We start from the raw sequence: 24,766 nt of genomic DNA, 5'->3' as shown, positions 1-24,766 counted from the left end.
TCCACTTCCTGAGACCAATTGTCTAATTGATGTGAAATTATCTTATATCTATGTATTTACTTTAGCAATAGCTATTTGTATGTATTATCTAATCAAATTGGAAAACCATGCAATGACAAGGAAGCAAATAGATCCTGGTGATAATAGTTTTGATACATATGGTTTTAGTAAATCTAAAGGTATCAGGATTTGTTCTCATAATGTTAATAGGATTGAAAGTAAATATGATGAAATCAAACACACACTTATGTTTTCAAAAAACCCACCTGATGTAGTGGGCATGTGTGAAACATTTTTAACTAAAAACACTAAAGATAATGAATTACAAATACCTGGTTACTTGTCTGAAAGAAAAGACAGAACTTCCCAGGGTGGGGGTGGTTTGATTGTTTATTTTTCTGAAAAAATAAAATTTTCAAGACAAATCAACATTGAAATAGGAGGTATTGAAACAATGTGGTTTGAAGTAAAACCAGATTATAAAAAATCATTTTTACTATGTTTTGTGTACAGACCACCAAAGTCAACAATAGACTGGATTGATGATTTTGAAAAAGAACTAGGAATGGCAGTGACCATTAATTCAGATATAATATTATTGGGTGATTTTAATATGAATTTTAAAGCACCAAGCAAACCTCCTCAAAAATGGCTGAGTGTTTTAGAATCATTCAATCTTCAACAATTGATTGTAGATGCTACAAGGGTTACAAAGGATACTAGTACATTGATTGATCATATCTATGTCAGTAATCTAGATAAGGTACAGGAATCACATGTCTGTAAATATGAAATTAGTGACCATTATCCTATTTGTTTAACAAGGAAAGAAGTTAATAAAGATAAAAAGAATACACATAGTACAATCACATACAGGAATTTCAAAAAATTTGACCAAAATGAATTTCTATTAGACCTACAAAGTACACCTTTTTATAAAATTGAATTTGAAGACAATCCTTCTGTCTGTCTCCAATTATTTTATGATATGTTGAACAAAGTTTTAGATAAACATGCTCCTGTTGTTGAAAAGAGAGTTAAAAAGGATAGGCAACCTGATTGGTATAATAGTGAAATTATGTATGCTAGGAACATGAGGGATAAATATAATGCACTTGGATTGTGGAGTGAATATAGATTTTGGAGAAATAAAACTAAACAAATAATAGAGAATTCAAAAAAGAATTATTATAAAAACATGGTAAAAGACTCTAATGACTCAAAATCTTTATGGAAATGCCTTCATAGCCTGAACCCTAAGGTAAAAAAAATCCCCACATGAGTTAGCTACAGATGAGAACAATACAACAACAAATAATAAAAAATCTATAGCAGATACTTTTAATAACTTTTTTACTTCCTGTGCTGAAAAACTAAGAGAGCAAAGAGATATTACATCTGTTGACAAGGCAGATTTCAATAATCTTAGCACATTCATTAATAATCAATTAAAACAACAAAAACATGAGAAATTTACCATACCACCAATAAAGATAAATGAGCTATTTGATGAATTAACCAAACTTGATGTAAATAAATCATCAGGAACTGATAATATTGGACCCAAAATCCTTAAAATAAGTGCCCCATATATTGCCACTCCTCTCACATATATATTCAACAGAATGATAGATACTGGTATATATCCTTCATTACTGAAAAATGCTAAGGTAACACCAGTTTACAAAGATGGTGACAAGGTTTTAGCAACAAATTACAGACCAATATCTGTTCTTCCATCTCTATCAAAAGTATTAGAAAGGCATGTCTCAAATAACATGTACAAGTACTTGTCTAAATTTAAACTTTTACATCCTACACAATCAGGTTTCAGGCTACATCATTCTTGTCAAACTGCACTTATTGATATCATTGACAAATGGCTGCAAGAAATGAATGATGGTAATTTAAACTTAGCAATACTGTTGGACTTCAAAAAAGCATTTGATCTTGTAGATCATGACATTTGCTTAAAGCTTGCTATTTACTGATTCAGTGAGTCTGCAGTAGGTTTTTTCAGGTCATACCTAAGTAATAGAACACAGCAAGTAAACATTTACAATGTTAATTCTGATAAAAAAAGATGTGAAAGTTGGTGTCCCCCAAGGATCTATACTAGGTCCTCTATTATTTGTCTTATTTATAAATGACCTTCCCCTTTGCATTAAAAATTGTAAAACAGACTTGTATGCTGATGATACTACTCTCCATAAATCCGGGAAAAACATAGAAAATTTACATGATGATGTACAAGAAGATTTATGCAGAGTTGAAGAATGGTGCAAAATTAATAATATGTTCATCAATACCAAAAAAACAAAATGTTTGGTTACTGGAACAAGTCAGAAGTTATGAACTCAATCTTTTCAACCAAATTTACTAATAAATTCAGAAACACTACAAAATTCATCATGTGAAAAATTATTAGGTGTTAAAATTGACAGCACACTTAGCTGGACAAATCAAATTGATCAAATTTGTGCTAGCATTTCATCAAGAATATACCTTCTTTCTAAATTAAAGAAATTTTTAGATATTAATGCCAGGAAAGCATACTATAATGGGTATATTCTGCCGCTCATCGATTACTGCTGTATTGTTTGGGGAGAATGTAAAAATGAAGGGATGGTAAGAATATTAAAACTTCAAAAAAGAGCAGCAAGATTAATTCTTGATGCAGACCCTTTATCCCCATCAGCCCCCTTATTTAAAGAACTTGGATGGATGACAGTTAAAAACAGAATCAAATACCACAAATATTTACTGCTACATAAATGTATGCGGAAAGAAGCACCACAGTACCTACTTCAAAAGTTTCAACTTATATCTGTTAATAATCCTTATGCTTTAAGGGGTGTCACTCAAGGTAATTTGATAGTTCCTAAGCCAAAAACTGAACTGTTTAAAAAATCTTTTGCTTATTCTGGATCAGTTTTATGGAACGGACTACCATATGAAATGCGTAAAGTGCAAAACACTTTTTCTTTTAAACAAATTATAAAACAATACTTGAGACAGTCCTAATATTCAGTCTTGAAATGATTGCAACTACTACTCTTTTTTTTTAGAATGTATGATTTTGATTTGTATATAATATCTATTCACTACATGCAATCTGTAACTGTTTTATATGTTCTAATTATGGTACATGTACATTGAACTATCATGACTATACGATTGTGTTAATATGTTGTATATTTGCTCTTTTTCTTTTATTATTATTTTTTACATGTATTGTATATGAGGGCCACAGGGAAGATTAGTAATTGTAACTAACTGTGTTAACCCTCTTTAAATAAAGAATTTATTATTATTATTATTATTCATAAAGTTATCGTACAAAATCACTACGCACGTTATAGAAATGTCACTAACCATGCTTTTAATACTTCGATGAAATTACGGACTCTGTTATGTATTAGGGCCTTCTTTAATTGCTGATTGATACTTATAAACTCAACTCTGTAAACAGATTGTATAATAATCAATATAATGCAAAATGATCAAGGTTACATCTCTAGACAGTGTCAAATAGCATAATGACCCTTTGCGTTATTAAAAATAATGACCGGTAATTCTCAGGAATTAAAAAGTAAATAGACCTTTTTGCTGGATATATTTTATATAGACTCCTGTCAGGTTTAATTCTTTTACATATGGATGTTTGACAAAAGTTACAAAAACATTAACTTGGCAGCAAATGCTTTCACAGCCTCACATGCTTTGATTACTAGTTTGATGTGGTATTGCCTATCATTTTGAGTATAAAATATATAGAGAAAAACTTCATGCCGGCTAACAAATTGGAACTCGTTATTTCAGTTGTATAAATTAGCCATGCTGGTAAAACAGCAAGGCACCGCCATAGAGATATAGATAATTATTCCTTATTACAATATCATAAGAACGGCCAGACATGGTTATACAGATAAAAATGATAATTGTTTTTGATGGTAGAATATCCTAAAAACAGCCAAACACGGTCATAAATATATAGCTTATATTAGAACAGCCAGACAAGGCCATATAGATATTGTTCATAGAATAGCCAGACAGGACCATAGAAATATAGATAATTAATCTTGGTGGTAGACAGTTCTGAAATATAATTACTATCTCTATTTGTTGCCAATATTGACTAATAGTGTTCTAGTAATGTATCGTCACATTTACCTAATAACATAATTATTACTATCTTTTCACAATGTTTACATTTTATACAACTTGTAGGTTTGAGTGAATATTCTTTAGATCAAATTCCAAGTAACCCCGAGTTGCTTCGTCTTTCTGGTAATTGTGAGGAAGACTTGATACATGAATTAGCACTTCGTCTTGGAATGGATGAGATAGATTGGAGGGATATTGGAAAGAATAACACAGGAAATACACAGATGCTGAAGTTTTTGACACTTATTCACTTGAAAGAGAATAATTCAATATGTTTCGGAGATCTAGATAAAAGTTTGCGAGAAATGAAAATAACAACACACACATTATGCATGGTAAGCTATATAGAGATAAAGTGTTTTTTGCATTTTCATATCTCCCTTTCAATTATGGTCACTTCAAAGTATATTAGCTACGATTTTGACAAAATCAAATCCAAGTTTTAGAGCTGCTTACATCAAAGATATGTACTTGAATTTCACAATTAGATCGCTGGAATGTTTACATAAACTACAGAAGTGTCAATAATTGATATTGCATCGGGTTTATTTCACAAGCTTTGCTGACACAGCAGGAGAAATGACCCAGATATATATAGATATGAACATGTGCTATTTGTTTTCTTAATTATTGGATAACTTTTTTTTAAAACAAAACGGTCATACTTGACGCCATTTATCAAATTATGTAAACATAACAAAATACAACAAATGCCTCCATATTATTCGAAAATGGTCCTAAAATAATGGCGATATTAAACACATGTATGACAAAACAATGCTGATGATACGTATTTGTGAATTGAATTGGGGCAATCATTAAAGATACAAAAAAGAATAATATTAAATGTAAGAATTTGATTTTTAACTTCTCCTAAGTTTGCAGATCTCATCATAAATGCTTATACAGTTTTATAAGACTTCATTTTCAGGTAAGGAGAAGAAAACAAGTGAAATCCAGTAAGTAATCTGTATGTTAAGATATTCATGTACTTAAAACGAAATCTAGTATTTTTAGCTTACCTGGCCCGAGAACCACTGAATGGAATGAAACCAAACATGGCATGAATGTTCCTTATGAGGTACTGACCAAGTGTTGTTACTTTGTAGCGGATCCATAATCCAACATGGCCGCCAGCGGGTGACTTAGTTTAACATAGGACCCTATGGGAAATACATACAAATGTCTTCTTTTAGAGAACCACTGAATGGAATGAAACCAAACATGGCATGAATGTTCCTTATGAGGTGCTGACCAAGTGTTGTTACTTTGAAGCTGATCCATTATCCAAGATGGCCGCCAGCGGGTGGACTTGGTTTTACCTGGGACCCTATGGAAAATACATACAAATGTCTTCTTTTAGAGAACCACTGAATGGAATGAAACCAAACATGGCATGAATGTTCCTTATGAGGTGCTGACCAAGTGTTGTTACTATGTAGCTGATCCATCATCCAAGATGGCCGCCAGCGGAGGACTTAGTTTAACATAGGACCCTATGAGAAATACATACAAATGTTTTCTTTTAGAGAACCATTGAATAAAATGAAACCAAACATGGCATGCATGTTCCTTTTGAGGTGCTGACCAAGTGTTGTTACTTGAAGCTGATTCTTCGTCCATGATGGCTGCTAGATGGGGACAATGTTTAACAAAGGACCCTATGGACAATACATACAAATGTCTTCTTTTAGAGAACCACATACTGAATGGATTAAAACCAAACATGGCATGAATGTTCCTTATGAGGTGCTGACTAAGTTTTGTTACTTTGAAGCTGATCCTTCATCCATGATGGCCGCCAATGGGGGGAATTTCTTTAACATAAGACCCTATGGGAAATACATACAAATGCTTCTAGAAGTGCACTGAATGGAATGAAACCAAAACATGGCATAAATGTTTCTTATGAGGTGCTGATGAAGTGTTGCTACTTTGTTGCTGATTTACTGTTCAAGATGGCCACCAGGATTTTTTATTAAATTACAGGACCAATATTAAACCAAATTTGGCCTCACTCATTATTAGGGTATCTGTTATGATTTTAATCTATTTTTACATGATTTCCAAAACCAAAGTAGAATCAGGTGAGCGACACAGGCTCTTGAGAGCCTCTAGTTGTTTTACTGTACTGTCAACAGAAATCATGCTTAACAGTGACTTTATTAACCCATGGTCAAACATAGTGTGGGCTTGGCTATAGTGCTGTGTCCGTCTATTCATTTTTCTTATTAACTAATGTCTTGCAGTAACATTCAGTTTAAAATCATAGAAACTGCATATGTTGTCAAGTAATGCACATACTCTCATAGAAATTAAGTTGACAGAAGCATAAACATGAATTGTGTTTGTTAATCGTTGTGTTTAGGAAAAACATAAACAGGATCTAATATTGACAGTGATGTTTTGTCAATTTATGGGCAGTTTTTTCTTATAATCACTTTGTCATTATTTTTTACTCTTACTAGACCAATGATTTGGCTAGTGATCATGAATGCCCCTTTGCTTTCTTGTCATTCACTCATAACACATGGTAGTGTGCACTTGTTAGTCTGTTTGTGAAGAAAGTAAATTTTCAGAGGCTGTTTACAAGGGAAGCAGTATGACTAAAAAGGACCTAGAAAAATCCTTGAAAGGTCCATTTTGCCTGAGGGAACTTTATTTCCATAATAATTTCTAAACATATCAACAAAAAAGTTTGTTTTGAATCATGCCAGCTAAAAAGCTAACTGCGCTGATAATAATTGTGCATTCTGTGATAAGCATTTTACAAACAGCACTTTCAAAAAGAGGGGCGACAGATACCAGAGGGACATTCAAACTCATAAGTCGAAAATAAACTGACAATGCCATGGCTAAATAAGACAAGGACAAACAGAAACACAATAGTATACAAAACAAAACACAGAAAACTAAAGACTAAGCAACACGAACCCCACTAACCATTGGGTGTGATCTAAGGTGCGCCAGAAGGGTATGCAGAACCTGCTCCACATGAGGCACCCATCGTGTTGTTCATGTCAGCTAAAACCAGTCCTAGAAAATATAATGATTGTTTAAAACATCATTTGAAGGAAAAGATTTTCTGGATTTCTGGCAGTGTGAGTTACGGCCTGATTGAATAGTGATTAATGTATAATTTGCAAAAAGTTTGAATGCGATTACAAGAAAAACGTATGTTCAGAATCGAGTCAGTAAATAACATTTGACACTAAAAGTTGATCGAGATTCAGGAAATCTTGTTGTTTTAATAAAGCAAGGACAAGGTGTTTAAAAAGTTCCTTTTAGACTAATGTCCATGAGTCCATGTAAAATTATTCACTTACATGTATTATTTAAATCTGAATTCTCTTATAGGAATTCCAGACGATATATTAGATTGTATCCCTACAGACGAAATTTTAGACAAGCTAGCACCACAGATTGGAAAAATGGTTTTTCAACTTGGAACAGAACTCGGATTGTCCATAGCGGATTTAGAAAATATCGACAAATGTAGTCCCAATTTGACAGCCCAAAATAAGGAAGTTTTATTTACTTGGAGAAAAGACAGATCAGTAAAACCTACAATACGGGTCATTAAACAAGCTTTAGTTAATATAAGAAAAGGTGTACGTTGTTTAGAGGAGGTTGTGAAGAACATAGATGCAAGAACATTAAGAGCTGTGGAAATTGTTACAGGTAATAATATGCTGCGACAGAAAACATGCATGGAAGCTTTTCAGTAGCTTTTTATTTACGGAATAGGTAGCATTCGTAAAGGAATCTTAATCTGAAATTTGATTATTCCGTCATGTTCAGTCTCCCAGTCAATTTTCAGCCATATCCACTGCGGTTCATTCAGTTATGTTAAAACAATTCACTTGCATTCAACTCAGTATTGTTCAGTAGCTTTTCAGACAATTCAGTATACAGGTGGCATCTTGAATCATCTACGAATCTCTTTAAAACTATTTATATATCTTTGCTTCTTCTTCTTAAGGTTTTTTTGGGTTTTTAATTTCATTTTCTTTGAAATGTTATAGTAGTATTGGGAGACTACCTCTTGTGAAGTATTGCACTCCGTTTTTTTTTCCATTCGTTATGACGTGCATTTCCTTTGATAAGTTTTGGTTTATGTCAATTCAATGCATATTTATGTGTCAGAAAATTTTCGTATGAATATAAATAATATTCCAAAACCAATGTACATCAACAATTAGATTTTAATGATTTAGGAAAAATGGTTGTGTTTATTTCATATTTTTTTGTCAAATGCTATTGCAGTTGGATATGTCTACATAATATGAAAACGGCTCAGTATTGTAGGTGTGGCGCAAGTTTTATAATATGATTATGTTACTGGGAAAAGATTTTGAAGTTTAAGCCGTCCTATGACCAATATTGATGATCCAAGATCAAAGGCTCTCACACCAACCATTTTGTACTAAATAGTAATACACATCATAAAAGACTATATATTTTTAAAAATCCATTTTCTCTATTTAATTGTCAATCCATCATTAAGTATTGAACTAGTAAGATATTACAAAAAGTAAACAGATTTCGATATATGTTTATTAGTTATATTTTATATTTTAAGAACTTGAAATTAATACTTAAGGACAGGTTGCGATTATTGCCTATTTTGATCTTCTTTTTTTCGTGTCATTTTAACTTTAAATGTAAAATTTCAGTTCAGTCTATATTTACTTTTTGGTTGTTAAAAATCATAAACAAGTAGCTTTCAATAGATGACGTCACAATTACTACAATTGTTACATCACTTAATATGCCATTCTATACATTTGGATAAAAAATATAAAGGCTTCGGTCATTTTGTAGATAGTTTTTAGACCAGCAAATATAGAGCATATGTAAATTATAACTTAATGATTTACCGCAATGTTTTCTAAATAATTAACAACTGTTATGTAAATAGTTTTGCAGTTTTTTTGTGTGCTCAACACTTCCCATTTACAAAAATATGTTAATAGATGCTAAATATGTCCTAATTCTTGTAATGCTTCATTTTTAGGGCCCAAAAGTCCCTTAGCGTACCCTTTTCTTCTCTTATATGATGTACTTATCAAACCAGCTAATTAAAATGCATTGATTTATAATTAGTATCTACCTTATGCCATATATTGTACTAAAAGTTAAGAACTTGTTTGCATTTATCATAATTCCATTTCCCTGGTGAATATTTTTTGCGAGCTTTGACAGATATCAATGTCCAAAATAGTATGAAACATACTTCATACTACTTTAGAACTCACCACATGTGCTTTATCCTTTTATAATCCATACATATATTACAGCATAATTTCAAATTTTTGTCAATCACATCAAAAATTTCAAATTCAAATTGTAACTCGCATTTTTGTCGAGCCTGCGACTTTTGTCGCAAAAGTCGCAAAAGAGAGACATAGCGATCCTACATTCCGTCGGCGGCGGTGTCCACAAATATTCACTCTGTGGTTAAAGTTTTTCAAATTTTAATAACTTTCTTAAACTATCCTGCATTTCAACCAAACTTGGACAGAAGCTTGTTTATGATCATAAATAGTATCCAGAAGTAAATTTTGTAAAAAAAAAAATCCTGTTTATCCCTATTTTACTCATAAATTGACTTAGTTTTTCTGCCAGTTAACATTACATTCACTCTGTGGTTAAAGTTTTTCAAATTTTAATAACTTTCTTAAACTATCCTAGATTTGTACCAAACTTGGAAAGAAGCTTGTATATAATCATGAGATAGTATCCAGAAGAAAATTTTGTAAAAAAAAAATCCTGTTTTTCCGTATTTTACTCATATATGGACTTAGTTTTTCTGCCAGTCAACATAACATTCACTCTGTGGTTAAAGTTTTTTAAATTTTAATAACTTTCTTAAACTATCCTGGATTTGTACCACACTTGGACAGAAGCTTGTTTTTGATCATAAGATAGTATTCAAAAGTAAATTTTGTTAAAAAAAAAATCCTGTTTATCCGTATTTAACTTATAAATGGACTCAGTTTTTCTGCCAGTTAACATTACATTCACTCTGTGGTTAAAGCTTTCAAAATTTTAATAACTTTCTTAAACTATCCTGGATTTGTACCAAACTTGGACAGAAGCTTGTTTATGATCAAAAGCTAGTATCTAGAAGGAAATTTTGTAAAAATTTATTTCCTGTTTTTCCGTATATTACTTATAAATGGACTTAGTTTTATTCCAGTTAACATTACGTACAGTCTGCAGTTAAAGTTTTTAAAACATTTATTAGATTCATAAACCTTCTTTGATTTTTACTTAACTTGAACAGAACTTCTTACAATCAAAAGATAGTATCTAGAGGAAAATTTTTAATAAATTTTTCCCCATTTTTGTTGAGCCTGCGACTAACAGCAAAAGTAGGCGATACACTGGGTTCCGCGGAACCCTTACGAATTTTTCTCAATCTTATATATAGTTTTCAATGTTAAATCAGCACATAGTAGTCAGTGAAGTGGATATACGATAATGATTATGTATTACAGTGGTGCGTATCAGGTAAAAACAATTGTATTGGTTATTTAGATATATGTATAAAAAATTTCCCCAAAAAAGACCGATGCATATTATACATTGGATTTAGTAATAGTAGTTCAGATACAAAAAGATCAATTTCAACTTAAACATTAGATTTTGTTGTTCAGATGGATATTGTCAGTGCTATATTAAGAAATAATCTTGAAAATTAACCCTCCCTTAATCTGGGATAGTGGTGTAAAAGCAACTTATAAGAACAAAATATAAAAAAGCACAAACATAACTCATCAAAAAAATTAACAGAAACACTCAAGGCATAAACTACTGATCTGAGAGTACTGACTGTTAATTAAAGCTAGTTCAAAGACAATAAAACTAATCAAAGAAAAATGTACTTAAGACAAAACATCAATAGACAACTTTCCAGAAATCAGTATATGCAGTATGCTAACTAAATAAAAAATATAATAATTTTGACATTTTAAGTCAACTTGGGGGTTTTTTTGCTTATGAAAGAATTTCGGGGTCTTTTATAGCTGACTGTGCGGTATGGGCTTTGCTCATTGTTGAAGGCCGTATGGTGACCTATAGTTGTTAATTTCTGTGTCATTTGGTCTCTTGTGGAGAGTTGTCTCATTGGCAATCATACCACATCTTCTTTTTTATATTTACATACTAAACGAAATTTTGTATTACTACAATTACAGATAGAATCAGAGATAATGCAGACAGAATCATACGGGATATACAAATCAGTCAAATTTTAGATCATATGATGACACATCTGGTGATATCAGTAGATGACCGACGCCGTATTGAACAACATGCTGGACAAGATGATCAGAACAAAGCATTGCTGGAAATTGTCATTAAAAGTAGAGAACCTGCTTACAATGTTTTTGTTGATGGATTACGTAATTATGGATATGAAGATATCGCTAATGATTTGAAATATTATTCAGAGGAAATAAGTCCAAGTACAACATTAGTATCTGCTGAAAATGAAGGTAAGGCTGAAGGGTTTATTATAATCACAAGCAAAGAAGGTTTATACTGAAATTATAATACTTTGGTATAACTGGATGTTCTTTTAACTTAGTCATTCAACATAGAGGTGTGCAACAGTACCCCAGCTGGTTTGGGATTTATTTTTGTTTTTATATTGTTTGAAGCATTAGAATATCAAATATCACTGCATGATTAGAATTTTTTCACATTAACACATCTTCACAACATCTAGTTTAAAAGACATATCCGAAGTTCTTTTATATTAGCAACAATGTCTCGATATCAACAACAAAAAATTAACTCTTGAAATATCAATGGATTAAAGCATTAGATATCAATTTAGGAAAATTCAAGAAAATAATTTGTTAATATCTTTATAGTGTCAAGTGCTTTAAAATTCAAATGGACTTAATAAACTCGGGAGGTTTTTTTGTAAAATTAAAGCCATCTCTGTTAACATAATAAATATTTATATACGTATTAACTTGTTTGATAAAGTAACAAGGAAAAGAGAGCCAAAGGACACCAAAGGGACATTCAAACTCATAAAATAAACTGACAACGCCATGGCTAAAAAGACAATCAACAGTACACAAAACAACATAGACAACCAAAGGCTGAGCAACACGAACACACCAAAAAACGGGGTGCTCTGGAAGGGTAAGCAAATCCTGCTGACATGTGACACCCGTCGTGTTGCTCATGTCAGTACAAACCCGGTGATATGTTTAATTTGGTAGGTCACATTCGGGGGAAGGGGATGAGATTGTAGTTACGGCAATTGAAACATATCCGTGGTCATCTGTGAAACAGATATTCCAAACGGTCAACCAACTCGTGGTGGCATCCGTAAAATTTACAAAGGGATGATTTCAACTTCACCATTTGGAACTCTTGGTTTAATAGCTTCCTTATGAGCAGCAACTCTCTTTCAAGGAAATCATGATAGAAAACAGAAGCTCTGGAATATCGTATCAACAGGGAGATCTATACTCTGTATGCAGACGTAGCTGGAATGTTGCTACATAGAATGGAAAGTTCCCAATTGGAAGGCTGAAATCATCTCTTTTGTCGTAAAGCTTTGTAACAACAAAGACATATTATTTTACTAAAATACAACTTTCTAACCTTCTAAGACATTTGGTCTCTGGTTGAGAGTTGTCTAATTGGCAATCAAACCGCATCTCTTCTGTTTCAAATGTTTAAAATGTTTTGTTCTTGATTCATATAGTTCACTAAAGCAGTTCACAATCTCTTAGGGGTTAATGTGGTTGTCATTATAATTTGGTTGACTGCAATGGAGTATCAATGCCAAAGATGACCATGGATTTATTCCAACTATTGTAAGCTTAAAATCCGTTTTCAATTCTTCTTTAACGATATCATAGATACATCTTATTAAAAGTTTTTGACATGACAAGTTGGTAAGAAAGTATTCCTCCTCATATCAGACATCTTCCATTTTTTGTTGAAGTTAGTGACAAGGCTGAAGTATTGTTGGCTGTTTTCGCTCTTTCATCTTTTTTTTTATCTCATCCTTTAAAGAAAAGCGATTTTGAGGTCACACTGTTTGAGATCATAGTTAACTGAAATTGACTGGTATTTGTCCTGTAGCGTTTGTATGATTTTAACTCAAATTAGTTATGAAATTAGATTACCTTGCTCAGATCTGTGTCAGATGCTTATTGGTTTTAGAAATTTATGAATCTATGCAATATATGCAAATTGCTTAAAGAAAAATAAGATCTATCCACATTAAATTCTATAGGAATATTCAGCTTATTCGTGAGATATTACATTGCACATGTCTATCAATTTTTAATTGTAATATTCACAAACCTAAACGGACATAAAACATGTTATAAATTTCATGTGTCCGAAGTGCTTTCTGTGATTTACCTTCACCAGGAGAGCTCAAACTGAATATTTGAAAGCCAAGAATGAATAAAACCGAAATAGTTGAAGAGCTATATACCTAAAAAGAACCTAAATCTAGCCAAATCCATCTCAGGTCAACTTTGCTTGAGGGATATGAAACCTTAGTTTCTTCAAAATTTTAAAATTTATAAACAGACAATTTTAGAAAGGTTTGTTTTAAATCATGTCAGTACTGAAGTACTGACTATTGAACTGATGGTACCCTCAGGGACTGATAGTTCACCAGCAGAGGTATCAACACAGTGCTGTAAAAAAAATGAAAACAACACGTTATAAATTTCAATCGCTTTTCTGGATTTACCTTCGTCTTTAGTCAGGAAAGTTCAATAGCACTTAAGAAAAAAAATTTCTTTATATTTTGTAGGCTTATCAGACTGGAATGTTCCATTGTATAAAGTTCGTCTACAGAAGAATTATCTCAAGGTCATCACTGATATACAACATGAAAGCATAGTAGATCATCTAATATCAAGAGAGGTAGTGTCAGTTGATGATGGAAAAAAGATAGAATCTGGTAAATCCCCACAGGAAAAGAACAGGACATTAATGGACATGCTTTTGCGTAAAAATGAACGGGGATTTAATGAATTTCTCAAAGCCCTACGAAAAGACTCAATTTATTCAGATCTAGCAGATCAAATAGAAAAGACAGAAGTTACGCCCACAGATATGGGAATCCTTTATAAATGTTTGAAATAAAATGAATATAATTTCTTTCAGAAAAAAAACTTTACACACAGCAAAGACAAATCACCTGTAAACAATGAATAGGAGGAGGTTTTGTCAATCCAATTTTCAATGATTTGGTCACTTAAACCATCAATGTGAATGAATCACAATATACTAGTGATAAAAATCTTTTATATTAAACATATTTCATGTGTGAGTGTCATGCATGGCAAGGAAAAAAGCTAAAATATGTACTAACCCCTTTTATGAGTTTTCATTCCTAAACACAAATCCCCTTTATGAGTGTTCGTTCCTAAACAGATATGATAATGATGAAACAGTCTTGACATATTTTGTTAAAGAAAATAATTTTCATGTATTTTTATTGAATTATTGGAAACCAGTAATTGTTACAGTTTACTTAGGCCACGTTCGCCTAGGCGAACAAACCTTAGTGTTTTTATCATTCAAAATTTCATAAACAGACAATTTGCACACATGATATTTCATGACTACTGAGCTGATGATACCCCTTAGAACTTAACATCCACAAGCAGTGGCATCTAACCGTTGATGGTAAAAAAACTTGTAAAGTAAACTTAGTTTAAAGTTTGCTATGCAACTGGGTAAATCAGCTGCGTTCAGAAAACAATTAAAGGAGTAGGTCCGGTAAGGGCCTATTTTGGCCTCAAATTTCAGGTTCATCTGATGAACGATTTTGTACACTTTTTAAATACTTAAGTGTCTATTTCAGTCGATTCAATTAGTTTGTGTGAAAGATTTGAACTGATTTAGTCATTTCAGACGCTCATATTCAAGCTTAAATATGAAAAATCTTTCAAATATGCCATAATATGTCACTTTTCAGATAGTTTTTGTCAAAAATGAAAGTGGCCGCATCCGTGTTCACCCTCAACCTTTATATATGTTATGTATTATCATCAAATACAACTTCAAAATATCATTAAATATTAAGAATGAACACGTATGCGGCCACTTCCATTTAAGACGAAAACCGTCTAAAATTTAACTCAAATGCTAATATTGTGAAGATTTCAGTAATTTAGCATGACTTAATGATGCTAGTACCCGATATATGTGCATATTATTTTCATTTACCTGTGTTTAAAGTTATTGCAAATGGATGGTATTTTTGTTCGAGCATATTGTTTTTCTTTAATTATTTAACATTTCTTACCGATATAACATGTTACTTTTATTATTCTTCCCTTAGTTTATTTATTTTGTATTCTAAATTATTTATTTTGTAAAAATATTTCCTTTCTCTATTGGTACTGTACAGGTATACCTAACAACAAAATTATTTTCATTTACCTGTGTTTAAAGTTATTGCAAATGGATGGTATTTTTGTTCGAGCATATTGTTTTTCTTTAATTATTTAACATTTCTTACCGATATAACATGTTACTTTTATTATCCTTCCCTTAGTTTATTTATTTTGTATTTACATTGTGTCATAGGTCAAATTTATTTGTAAAGTGTATGTTCAATGGTGTTAATATGTCCTTTGATTGAGTTAAGCTATTTCAGTTGATATTTTATAGTGTGTCTTTCTATGTTGTGATGTTACACTATTGTTTCAGAATAAGGGTGAAGGTTAGGTACCATTAAAACGTTTAAACCCGCTGCATTTGTTTGCACCTGTCCTAAGTCAGGAATCTGATGTTCAGTAGTTGTTGTTTGTTGATGTGGTTCATAAGTGTTTCTCGTTTCTCGTTTTTTTATATAGATTAGACCGTTGGTTTTCCCGTTTGAATGGTTTTACACTAGTAATTTTTTGGGGCCCTTTATAGCTTACTGTTCGGTGTGAGCCAAGGCTCCGTGTTGAAGACCGTACTGTGACCTATAATGGTTTACTTTTATAAATTTTGACTTGGATGGAGAGTTGTCTCATTGGCACTCATACCACATCTTCTTATATCTATTGTATTGTCAAAAACAGCCCATATTTATGTAGCAGAAGTATTCTACTTTCCAATAAAAAGCTAAAAGTTTACATTATAACAATTTTGTAAAACTGATATATTTATATAATTGTATAGTTAAATACATGTAATACCATTTAGATGTCAGGACGAGATCAACCTGATAAACTGCTAGGTTGAAATTGTTTGCAAATAGATGGCTATCACTATTCTTCTTCCTGTAATGTGTATGCAAGTATCCATATATATTTGTTCCCCATTTACAAAGGTTGCACTGCTGTAAATATATACAATGCAATTTCTCATATGAACTTCTTTTACAGCTTAAACTGTACCACTTTTACTATGAAGTTTCGTAAACAATTATATCCAAGAATGGAAAGTTCATATTTACTACTATTTTTTTCAAAGGTCAAAACATAAGGCTGTGCGGCATATTTTGAACATTTATATGCCTCAAACTTCTAAGAGTTTAAACTCATAATAAAATTATGTACTTCCTCTCCCTACACGTTTGGTCCTACTCAGAATTTTATTTGGCCGCTATACATGTGTATTTATACTGGTTAAGTTCTTAAGATGTGTCTTTTTGAGATGAAACATGGATATCATATCTGGGAACCAGTAGGTAAACAAAACATCTATCAATAGTATATATCCCAAAAGAGGCGTGGTTTGTGAAACAGCTGTATTTACAAAGTGCAACCTAAAGGAAATGTCATAACTTAATACAATATACTATATGTACTATTTTGAAAAATTTTGAATGACCTACATAGCTGCAATTAGGTTATTATCAATTTCAGTTCATTCCTAACTTTGTATGTTAATCTCTTAAAGCTGTTAAATGTTACCTTAATAGTAAATTTAGGTCTAAATTTTAAGTCTAATGAATATATACCAATACCAAATTGTTTATTATAGTGACATTTGTTTTATAACAATAAACAATATTTCAATAAGCGGTTTTAACTACATGTGACAACACCCGGCCCTTTGGACCTATAAGTCACTTTAAACATTTATACATATAAAATAATAATCATTTAACAGCGGACAAAATTAGAATTCATGTTTGATTGTTCCTATACAAAATGTTTTTTCTTTTATTAAATGCATCGTTCAAAAACTTAGCAGTTTTTCTAGGATATTTGCAGATAAGCACTTTAAATTGTTCATCCTCAGAGATGTCTTCAAAAGAGTGTTCTATATTCAGTATAAGTTGAATTCTTAGATCTCTTAGAATAATAAGGTATGCACATATGAAATAACTAATTCAGAGACCGAATCTTGTCCTTAAGGTGTTTCTGAATTTTTTGACATTAGCTTCTTGTGTATTGTGTTTATCAAACAGCTACTTTTATATGTACATTTGTAAATAAAAATGCTTCTTCATAAATATGGTTTTGAACAAAAATGCAACGATATGCTCTTATTATGTAAATATAGTTGTTGCTAACATAACATGGTATTTCACAACGAATGTTTTTGACATAACGCATCTGTTCTGTCAAATGAACTTATCTTTCATCCATCAGAAAAAAGGATTTTAAATCCAAACAGAACAGTGATAATTGTTTGGTTATATTATATTTTCAAATATTTGAAAGTGTTTGAGAACATATCAAATGTCAAAAACATTTGAAAACCTACTACCAAGCAAATGTTTGGCCTCTTTCAAGTCAGACTATCTGCACCATGTGTTGTTTGGTGGTGTTTTAGCGCAATGCTATACAACTTCCTGCTTGATTTGCCTTTTAAACATTTTTATTCGATCGTCACTGATGATTCTTTTGCTAAAGTTCTTCAGAAGATACCAAGACCTTGTTGATACATATTCAACTTCACAAATAATACATGATGGTCTTGAAGTATAGATTTTAGTCACTGACGTTGTTTATCATCCTAATTACGTGTTGTAGTGTTCTTTTATTTGTCTTTGTAAATTACTTTTACTGTTAAGCCCTTTTTTGGTAATACCCTTTTGGTGTGGCTCAGTACTTAAACATCCCGCCATTGTGTTATTATGCTATGGTCATTTTCGTATTCTTGTCTTTTTTTGCCTATGTGCTTTGGTCTATATGCCATTTTGTTTTTCTTTGTTGACATATTTGTCTTTTTTTTTATAGTGATTAAGATTATAACACAATGTTGACTGCAGTACCCCTATTTTTGACATTTTTATCTAGCATGCCTGTTTGTTTTGTTCACACATTGTTGTCAATATAATGGAATTTTATGCGACTGTCATACAAGTGGAAGGCTTAGCTAGCTTTAAAACCTGGTTTACTTGAACTTCACCATTTTCTACATAAGGAAATGCTTGAACCAAGTCAGGAATATGACAGTTGTTTCCCATTCGTTTGATGTGTTTGAGCTTTTGATTTTGCCATTTGATAAGGGAATTTTTCGTTTTGAATTTTCCTTGGAGTTCAGAATTTTTGATATTTTACTTTTTTATAAACGAAGAACACAATGACGTTCGAATCATAAGCCTGGAATCTTTTATGAGTATTTTTTATGTTGTACGTCTGTTTTATTTAGAGGAGTCGAGTGTGAAAAATTCAAATTTCAATATTCATTGTCAGTTTTACAAAATTTAACCCCCTTTTCCTTTCATCGCCAATATCAAAATTTGTATTTAAAAATAAGGAGATTTGATATGATTGCCAATTAGACAACTATCCACCAAAGTTCAAATAAAGTGGATGTAAGCAAATTATAGGCAACTACGGCCTTCAACAATGAGAAAATAACCATACCGTTTAGTCTGCTATAAAAGGCCCCAACATGACAAATATGAAACAATTCAATTGACAAAACTAACGGCCTAATTTATAACAAAACAATTTATGAAAAACAAATATGACAGACGTGAACCAACGACAACCACTGAACTACAGGCTCCTGACTTGGGACAGGCACATACAGAATGTGGAGTGGTTAAACATGTTTGTGAGCACTCAACCCTCCCCTAACCTGGGACAGTGTTTCATAGTTATGTCATTTACTTCCACTTATTCCTTTATTCCATTATTAACTATTTCTATTGGTTTTATGTGAACATGTTTATATATTCAAAAATATTCAATAGTGATTAGATTTTGTCAGATATGATTTTGCAACATTAATAATAGTCTGATTTCATGCTTGATAATTTTCCCCTTGTACTCAATCACCCCAAACGTGTATATAAAATCCTAAGGCCAGATTTGTCATAAATTCGTCAACTTTTTTCAATGCTTATACATTTTGCCTTCAAACTGTTTGTATTAGTGCAACTGTTTTATTTTTGAATACCTAGTGACTTTGTAATTTACAAATTTAATATGTTATGATACAGTTGTTTGTTGTTGTTTATGTGATTATTGTAGCACTATATGTGTTAAAGTAGTGTCTTATACTTGTATATATGTATAAACTGTTAATGCATTCTACTTCCCTTAAAGGTAAAAACAAAACTACATACATGTTCTTGTTCTTATTGATTGTGCCAAGAAATCAAAGCAACATCTACACAGTGAACGTGACAGTCTAACCATTCACAAAATCAAAAGGAGGTGAAAGATACTCAAAATGATAAGTCGAAGACAAGCTGAAAATGCCATGGCAAAAAAATACGACCAAAAGACAGACAACAGTTTACAAAATGCAACATAAAAAACTAGACTGAGCAGCACAAAGCTTACCAAAAACCGGTAGCTAGAAGCTCTTTTTCGAACAATGAAAGGGATATACTTTGGTTAAACCTCATGTTTATCAGTAGAAACATTCATTCAAAGATGAAGAAGACCTGATGAAAATAAAGGTTCCTTTGCGGCGACAAAATATCATTGGTCCCTAATCAAACAATCGTCCCAGATAGCAAATGTTTTAAATCATCGAATTCATCAAGGGTTTTGATGAGTGAAAACCTACATCTGCATTTGATAGGGATCAAACATGGTAGTGATATTGTGGCGACATGAAATAACAGATATTTTCACAAGACCACTCCCTCCAAAAAAGTCCCCATTAAAATTTGTATTAATTCACTGTGGTTTCGTTCAGTGAAACATTTCAATATAGTTGGCAAATGATTCAACAAAAATTCAATTCAGTTAACAATCTGATAAATACAATATGTTTATTGTCAAGCCTGCAACTTCTGTGGCAGAAAGCTGGACAAAGGAATAGTGATGTGACGGCGTTAACTAACTACTTAAAAGGTTTATATTTTGGAAGGTGGGAAAACCTGGAATCTTCATACTTTGTATATAGATGCCTTATGTTATGAAGTTTCCGTCTGCCATATATCCATTGTCCTTTACCTCATTTTCATGGTTCAGTGACTGCTTACAAAAAAATTGAAGATTTGTTGTTATGTTAATTTCTCTCTTATTATGCGTACAAGGATAACTATATTTAGTATTTTATTTCTTGCCAGGTCTTCATAACTGTCAGACAGTTGTCATCTGACCTCGACCTCATTTCAGGGATCAGTGAACAAGGTTAAGTTTTCGTAGTCAAGTCAATATGTCAGATACTATAAGCGATAGGTCTACTATACATGTGTATTTGGTGTATGGAATGATTGTAAGGTGTACATGTCCAACTGGCAGGTGTCATCTGACCTTGACCTCATTTTCGAGGTTCATTGGTTAAAGTTAATTTTTGTTTTTTGGTCTTTTTTTCCAATACTATAAGCCATAGGTCACCTATATTTAGTGTATAGAATAATTGTAAGGTGTATTTCCTGTTTGGTTTATCTGACATTGGCCTCATTTCTTTGATAATGTTAAGTTTATGTGAAACTTGTAGTAAAGCTTTACATTTAGGACTATTAACATAAAATCAATGATCAGTGAAGCGGGCGAGACATATCAGCGTGTGCACTCTTGTGATAGATTACCAGCAGGCTGTCCACAGATAATAAGTGTTCCATCAATAATTATCTAATCCAAGGTATTTTTATATGAACGCAAATATTTGATACCGTATAATGGTATGGCGACTTTGTCGTCGTCGTCCGAAAAAAGTGGTTTCCGGACAATAACTTTAGTATTAGTGAATGGATTTCTATGAAATTGTACTACAAGGCTGCGCACCACAAAAGGAAGGTTAGGATTGATGTTGGGGTTATTGTCTAAAATGGTAAGGAACAAAAGGCCAAAAAGAAGATTGTTTTCTTGTTTCAGGACAATAACTAGTACTTGAGTATAAGCCTATGGATCTCTTTGAAATTGTACCACAAGGTTCTAAACACGGTTAGGTTAGGATTGACTTTTTGGGTTTATGGCCCTTATTGTTTAGGAGTAAGGGGCCAAAACAATACTTTCCCATACTTTGTAAGAATCATGCAGGTAACTGTTGATTCATGACTCGTGCACCCCTCTTCAAATGTCTTTATATTTTGTTATTGAAGAATGCATGGTATGAAATTAAGTTTCATATATTTACTTTTTTCTTTTGACCCTTGTTGCAATGGAAACCACCCAAGCAATATTTTTCCTAAATACGTGCAAAAAGAAGCTTTTGAAAATTGAAAATATTAAGGGAAATTAAGTAACATGGAAATAAAGATAATCAATAAAAACAATAAGAACTTTTACAATGTTGACAATGTTGATTAAACTAGAGGCTCTCAAGAGCCTGTGTCGCTCACCTGACTCTACTTTGGTTTTAGAAATCATGTAAAGATAGATAAAAATCATAACAGATACCCAAATAATGATTGAGGCCAAATTTGGTTTAATATTGGTCCCGTTATTTAATAAAATATCCTGGTGGCCATCTTGAACAGTAAATCGGCAACAAAGTAGCAACACTTGGTCAGCACCTCATAAGGAACATTCATGCCAAGTTTGGTTTCATTCCATTCAGTGGTTAACTCTAAAAGAAGACATTTGTATGTATTTCCCATAGGGTCCTATGTTAAACTAAGTCACCCGCTGGTGGCCATCTTGGATGATGGACCGACTGCAAAGTGACAACACTTGGTCAGCACCTTATAAGGAACATTCATGCCATGTTTTGTTTCATTCTATTCAGTGGTTCTCTAAAAGAAGACATTTGTATGTATTTCCCATAGGGTCCTATGTTAAACTAAGTCCCCCTCTGTCGGCCATCTTGGATGATGGACCGACTGCAAAGTAATAACACTTGGTCAGCACCTCATAAGGAACATTCATGCCATGTTTTGTTTCATTCCATTCAGTGGTTCTCTAAAAGAAGACATTTGTATGTATTTCCCATAGGGTCCTATGTTAAACTAAGTCCCCCGCTGGCGGCCATCTTGGATGATGGACCGACTGCAAAGTAACAACACTTGGTCAGCACCTCATAAGGAACATTCATACCATGTTTGGTTTCATTCCATTCACTGGTTCTCTAAATGAAGACATTTGTATGTATTTCCCATAGGGTCCTATGTTAAACTAAGTCCCCCCGCTGGCGTCCATCTTGGATGATGGACCGACTGCAAAGTAACAACACTTGGTCAGCAACTCATAAGGAACATTCATACCATGTTTGGTTTCATTCCATTCACTGGTTCTCTAAAAGAAGACATTTGTATGTATTTCCCATAGGGTCCTATGTTAAACTAAGTCCCCCGCTGGCGTCCATCTTGGATGATGGATCGGCTACAAAGTAACAACACTTGGTCAGCACCTCATAAGGAACATTCATGCCATGTTTGGTTTCATTCCATTCAGTGGTTCTCTAAATGAAGACATTTGTATGTATTTCCCGTAGGGGCCTATGTTAAACTAAGTCCCCCGCTGGCGGCCATCTTGGATGATGGACCGACTGCAAAGTAACAACACTTGGTCAGCACCTCATAAGGAACATTCATACCATGTTTGGTTTCATCCCATTCACTGGTTCTCTAAAAGAAGACATTTGTATGTATTTCCCATAGGGTCCTATGTTAAACTAAGTCACCCGCTGGCGGCCATCTTGGATGATGGACCGACTGCAAAGTGACAACACTTGGTCAGCACCTTATAAGGAACATTCATGCCATGTTTTGTTTCATTCTATTCAGTGGTTCTCTAAAAGAAGACATTTGTATGTATTTCCCATAGGGTCCTATGTTAAACTAAGTCCCCCTCTGTCGGCCATCTTGAATGATGGACCGACTGCAAAGTAACAACACTTGGTCAGCACCTCATAAGGAACATTCATACCATGTTTGGTTTCATTCCATTCACTGGTTCTCTAAATGAAGACATTTGTATGTATTTCCCATAGGGTCCTATGTTAAACTAAGTCCCCCCGCTGGCGTCCATCTTGGATGATGGACCGACTGCAAAGTAACAACACTTGGTCAGCACCTCATAAGGAACATTCATACCATGTTTGGTTTCATTCCATTCACTGGTTCTCTAAAAGAAGACATTTGTATGTATTTCCCATAGGGTCCTATGTTAAACTAAGTCCCCCGCTTGTGTCCATCTTGGATGATGGATCGGCTACAAAGTAACAACACTTGGTCAGCACCTGATAAGGAACATTCATGCCATGTTTGGTTTCATTCCATTCAATGGTTCTCTAGAAGAAGTTCAAAATGTAAAAAGTTAACGACGGACGACGCCGGACGCCAAGTGATGAGAAAAACTCACTTGGCCCTTTGGGCCAGGTGAGCTAAAAATGTTAAAATTTTAGATTTATATTCTAGTTTATTTCCATAGCAACCATTTAAAAATACGTTAAAATTCCATAATAATAAAATTCAAAAGACCAACAGTGCCTGAACATGTCACTGGCAAATTTTGAAAAACAATAAATTAGATGGCCCGAGAACACAGTTATTTCGTAGTGCATTTCTTTTAGACAATAAATTCAAATTAAAAAAATCGCACCTGCTCTATCTAAAAAAGATTTTTACAGTGTAGTGTACTGCTATTGATAAAAATAATATTAAAATTATAGAAACTTCTACCAGCTCTAACTCAAAATATTGACAATTCTGTGTTAAGGGGGGCTAAAATTCAGTTTGACAGCTTCCGACATTCTAATTTTTGACCTTTTTTAACTGGACCAAATCACTACTTAACATAAAGATTCAGCACCCAAATTTTTTTAACATGTAATTTCATCCCATTACTTAATATTTCATGCATAAAATATCAAGAAATAAATTGGGAAAGTGTATAAAAAAAAAAGCAAGTTATACACTGTTCACACTAGGGACTATATTCGTAGACAACGAAAACCAAAGGACGATAACTGTGTCCTTGGACCAGATATTTATAAAATAATAAGAAATTCGTGTGTGTGTTCTTTTTTTCTTTAAAAAAATATTTTTATTCAAAAATTATCCATTTTCATAAAAATCCAGATTGCCATACAGGCAAACAATAAAAAATCTTGAACTTAATAAGCCCAAATCTTCCATTTATTGTGCATTTGTGACACAAATTTGTTAACTGTAAATCAAAATATATGATTTATGAAGTTTTATTGATACAGAATGAAAACTACTTTCTCTGGATATCGTGCACCCCTCTTTTTTGAACAAAGTTTTTCTGAATTATAAAATTTGTCGAAAAATAGATAA

At 32.6% G+C, this 24,766-nt stretch overlaps 1 protein-coding gene across 7 annotated transcripts in view; it reads left to right on the top strand.

The window, feature by feature from the left end:
* LOC127705231 (uncharacterized) overlaps positions 1 to 19,690 on the top strand; it is a 180,571-nt gene extending 160,881 nt beyond the window's left edge. For all 7 annotated transcript variants that reach the window (XM_052209554.1, XM_052209556.1, XM_052209552.1 and 4 more), the window contains 5 exons: positions 4,231 to 4,502; positions 5,099 to 5,126; positions 7,525 to 7,848; positions 11,370 to 11,669; positions 13,973 to 19,690. In XM_052209554.1, coding sequence (XP_052065514.1) covers positions 4,231 to 4,502; positions 5,099 to 5,126; positions 7,525 to 7,848; positions 11,370 to 11,669; positions 13,973 to 14,307 — 1,259 coding nt within the window. In that variant the 3' untranslated portion in view covers positions 14,308 to 19,690. The remainder of the gene's footprint in view (positions 1 to 4,230; positions 4,503 to 5,098; positions 5,127 to 7,524; positions 7,849 to 11,369; positions 11,670 to 13,972) is intronic.
* Positions 19,691 to 24,766: the final 5,076 nt, after the last annotated feature.

This window comes from Mytilus californianus, unplaced genomic scaffold (assembly GCF_021869535.1).
Source record: "Mytilus californianus isolate M0D057914Y unplaced genomic scaffold, xbMytCali1.0.p SCAF_6, whole genome shotgun sequence".
Lineage (NCBI taxonomy): Eukaryota > Metazoa > Mollusca > Bivalvia > Mytilida > Mytilidae > Mytilus > Mytilus californianus.
The sequence above is the reverse complement of the archived record's forward strand: the minus strand, read 5'-3'. Positions and strand labels throughout refer to the sequence as shown.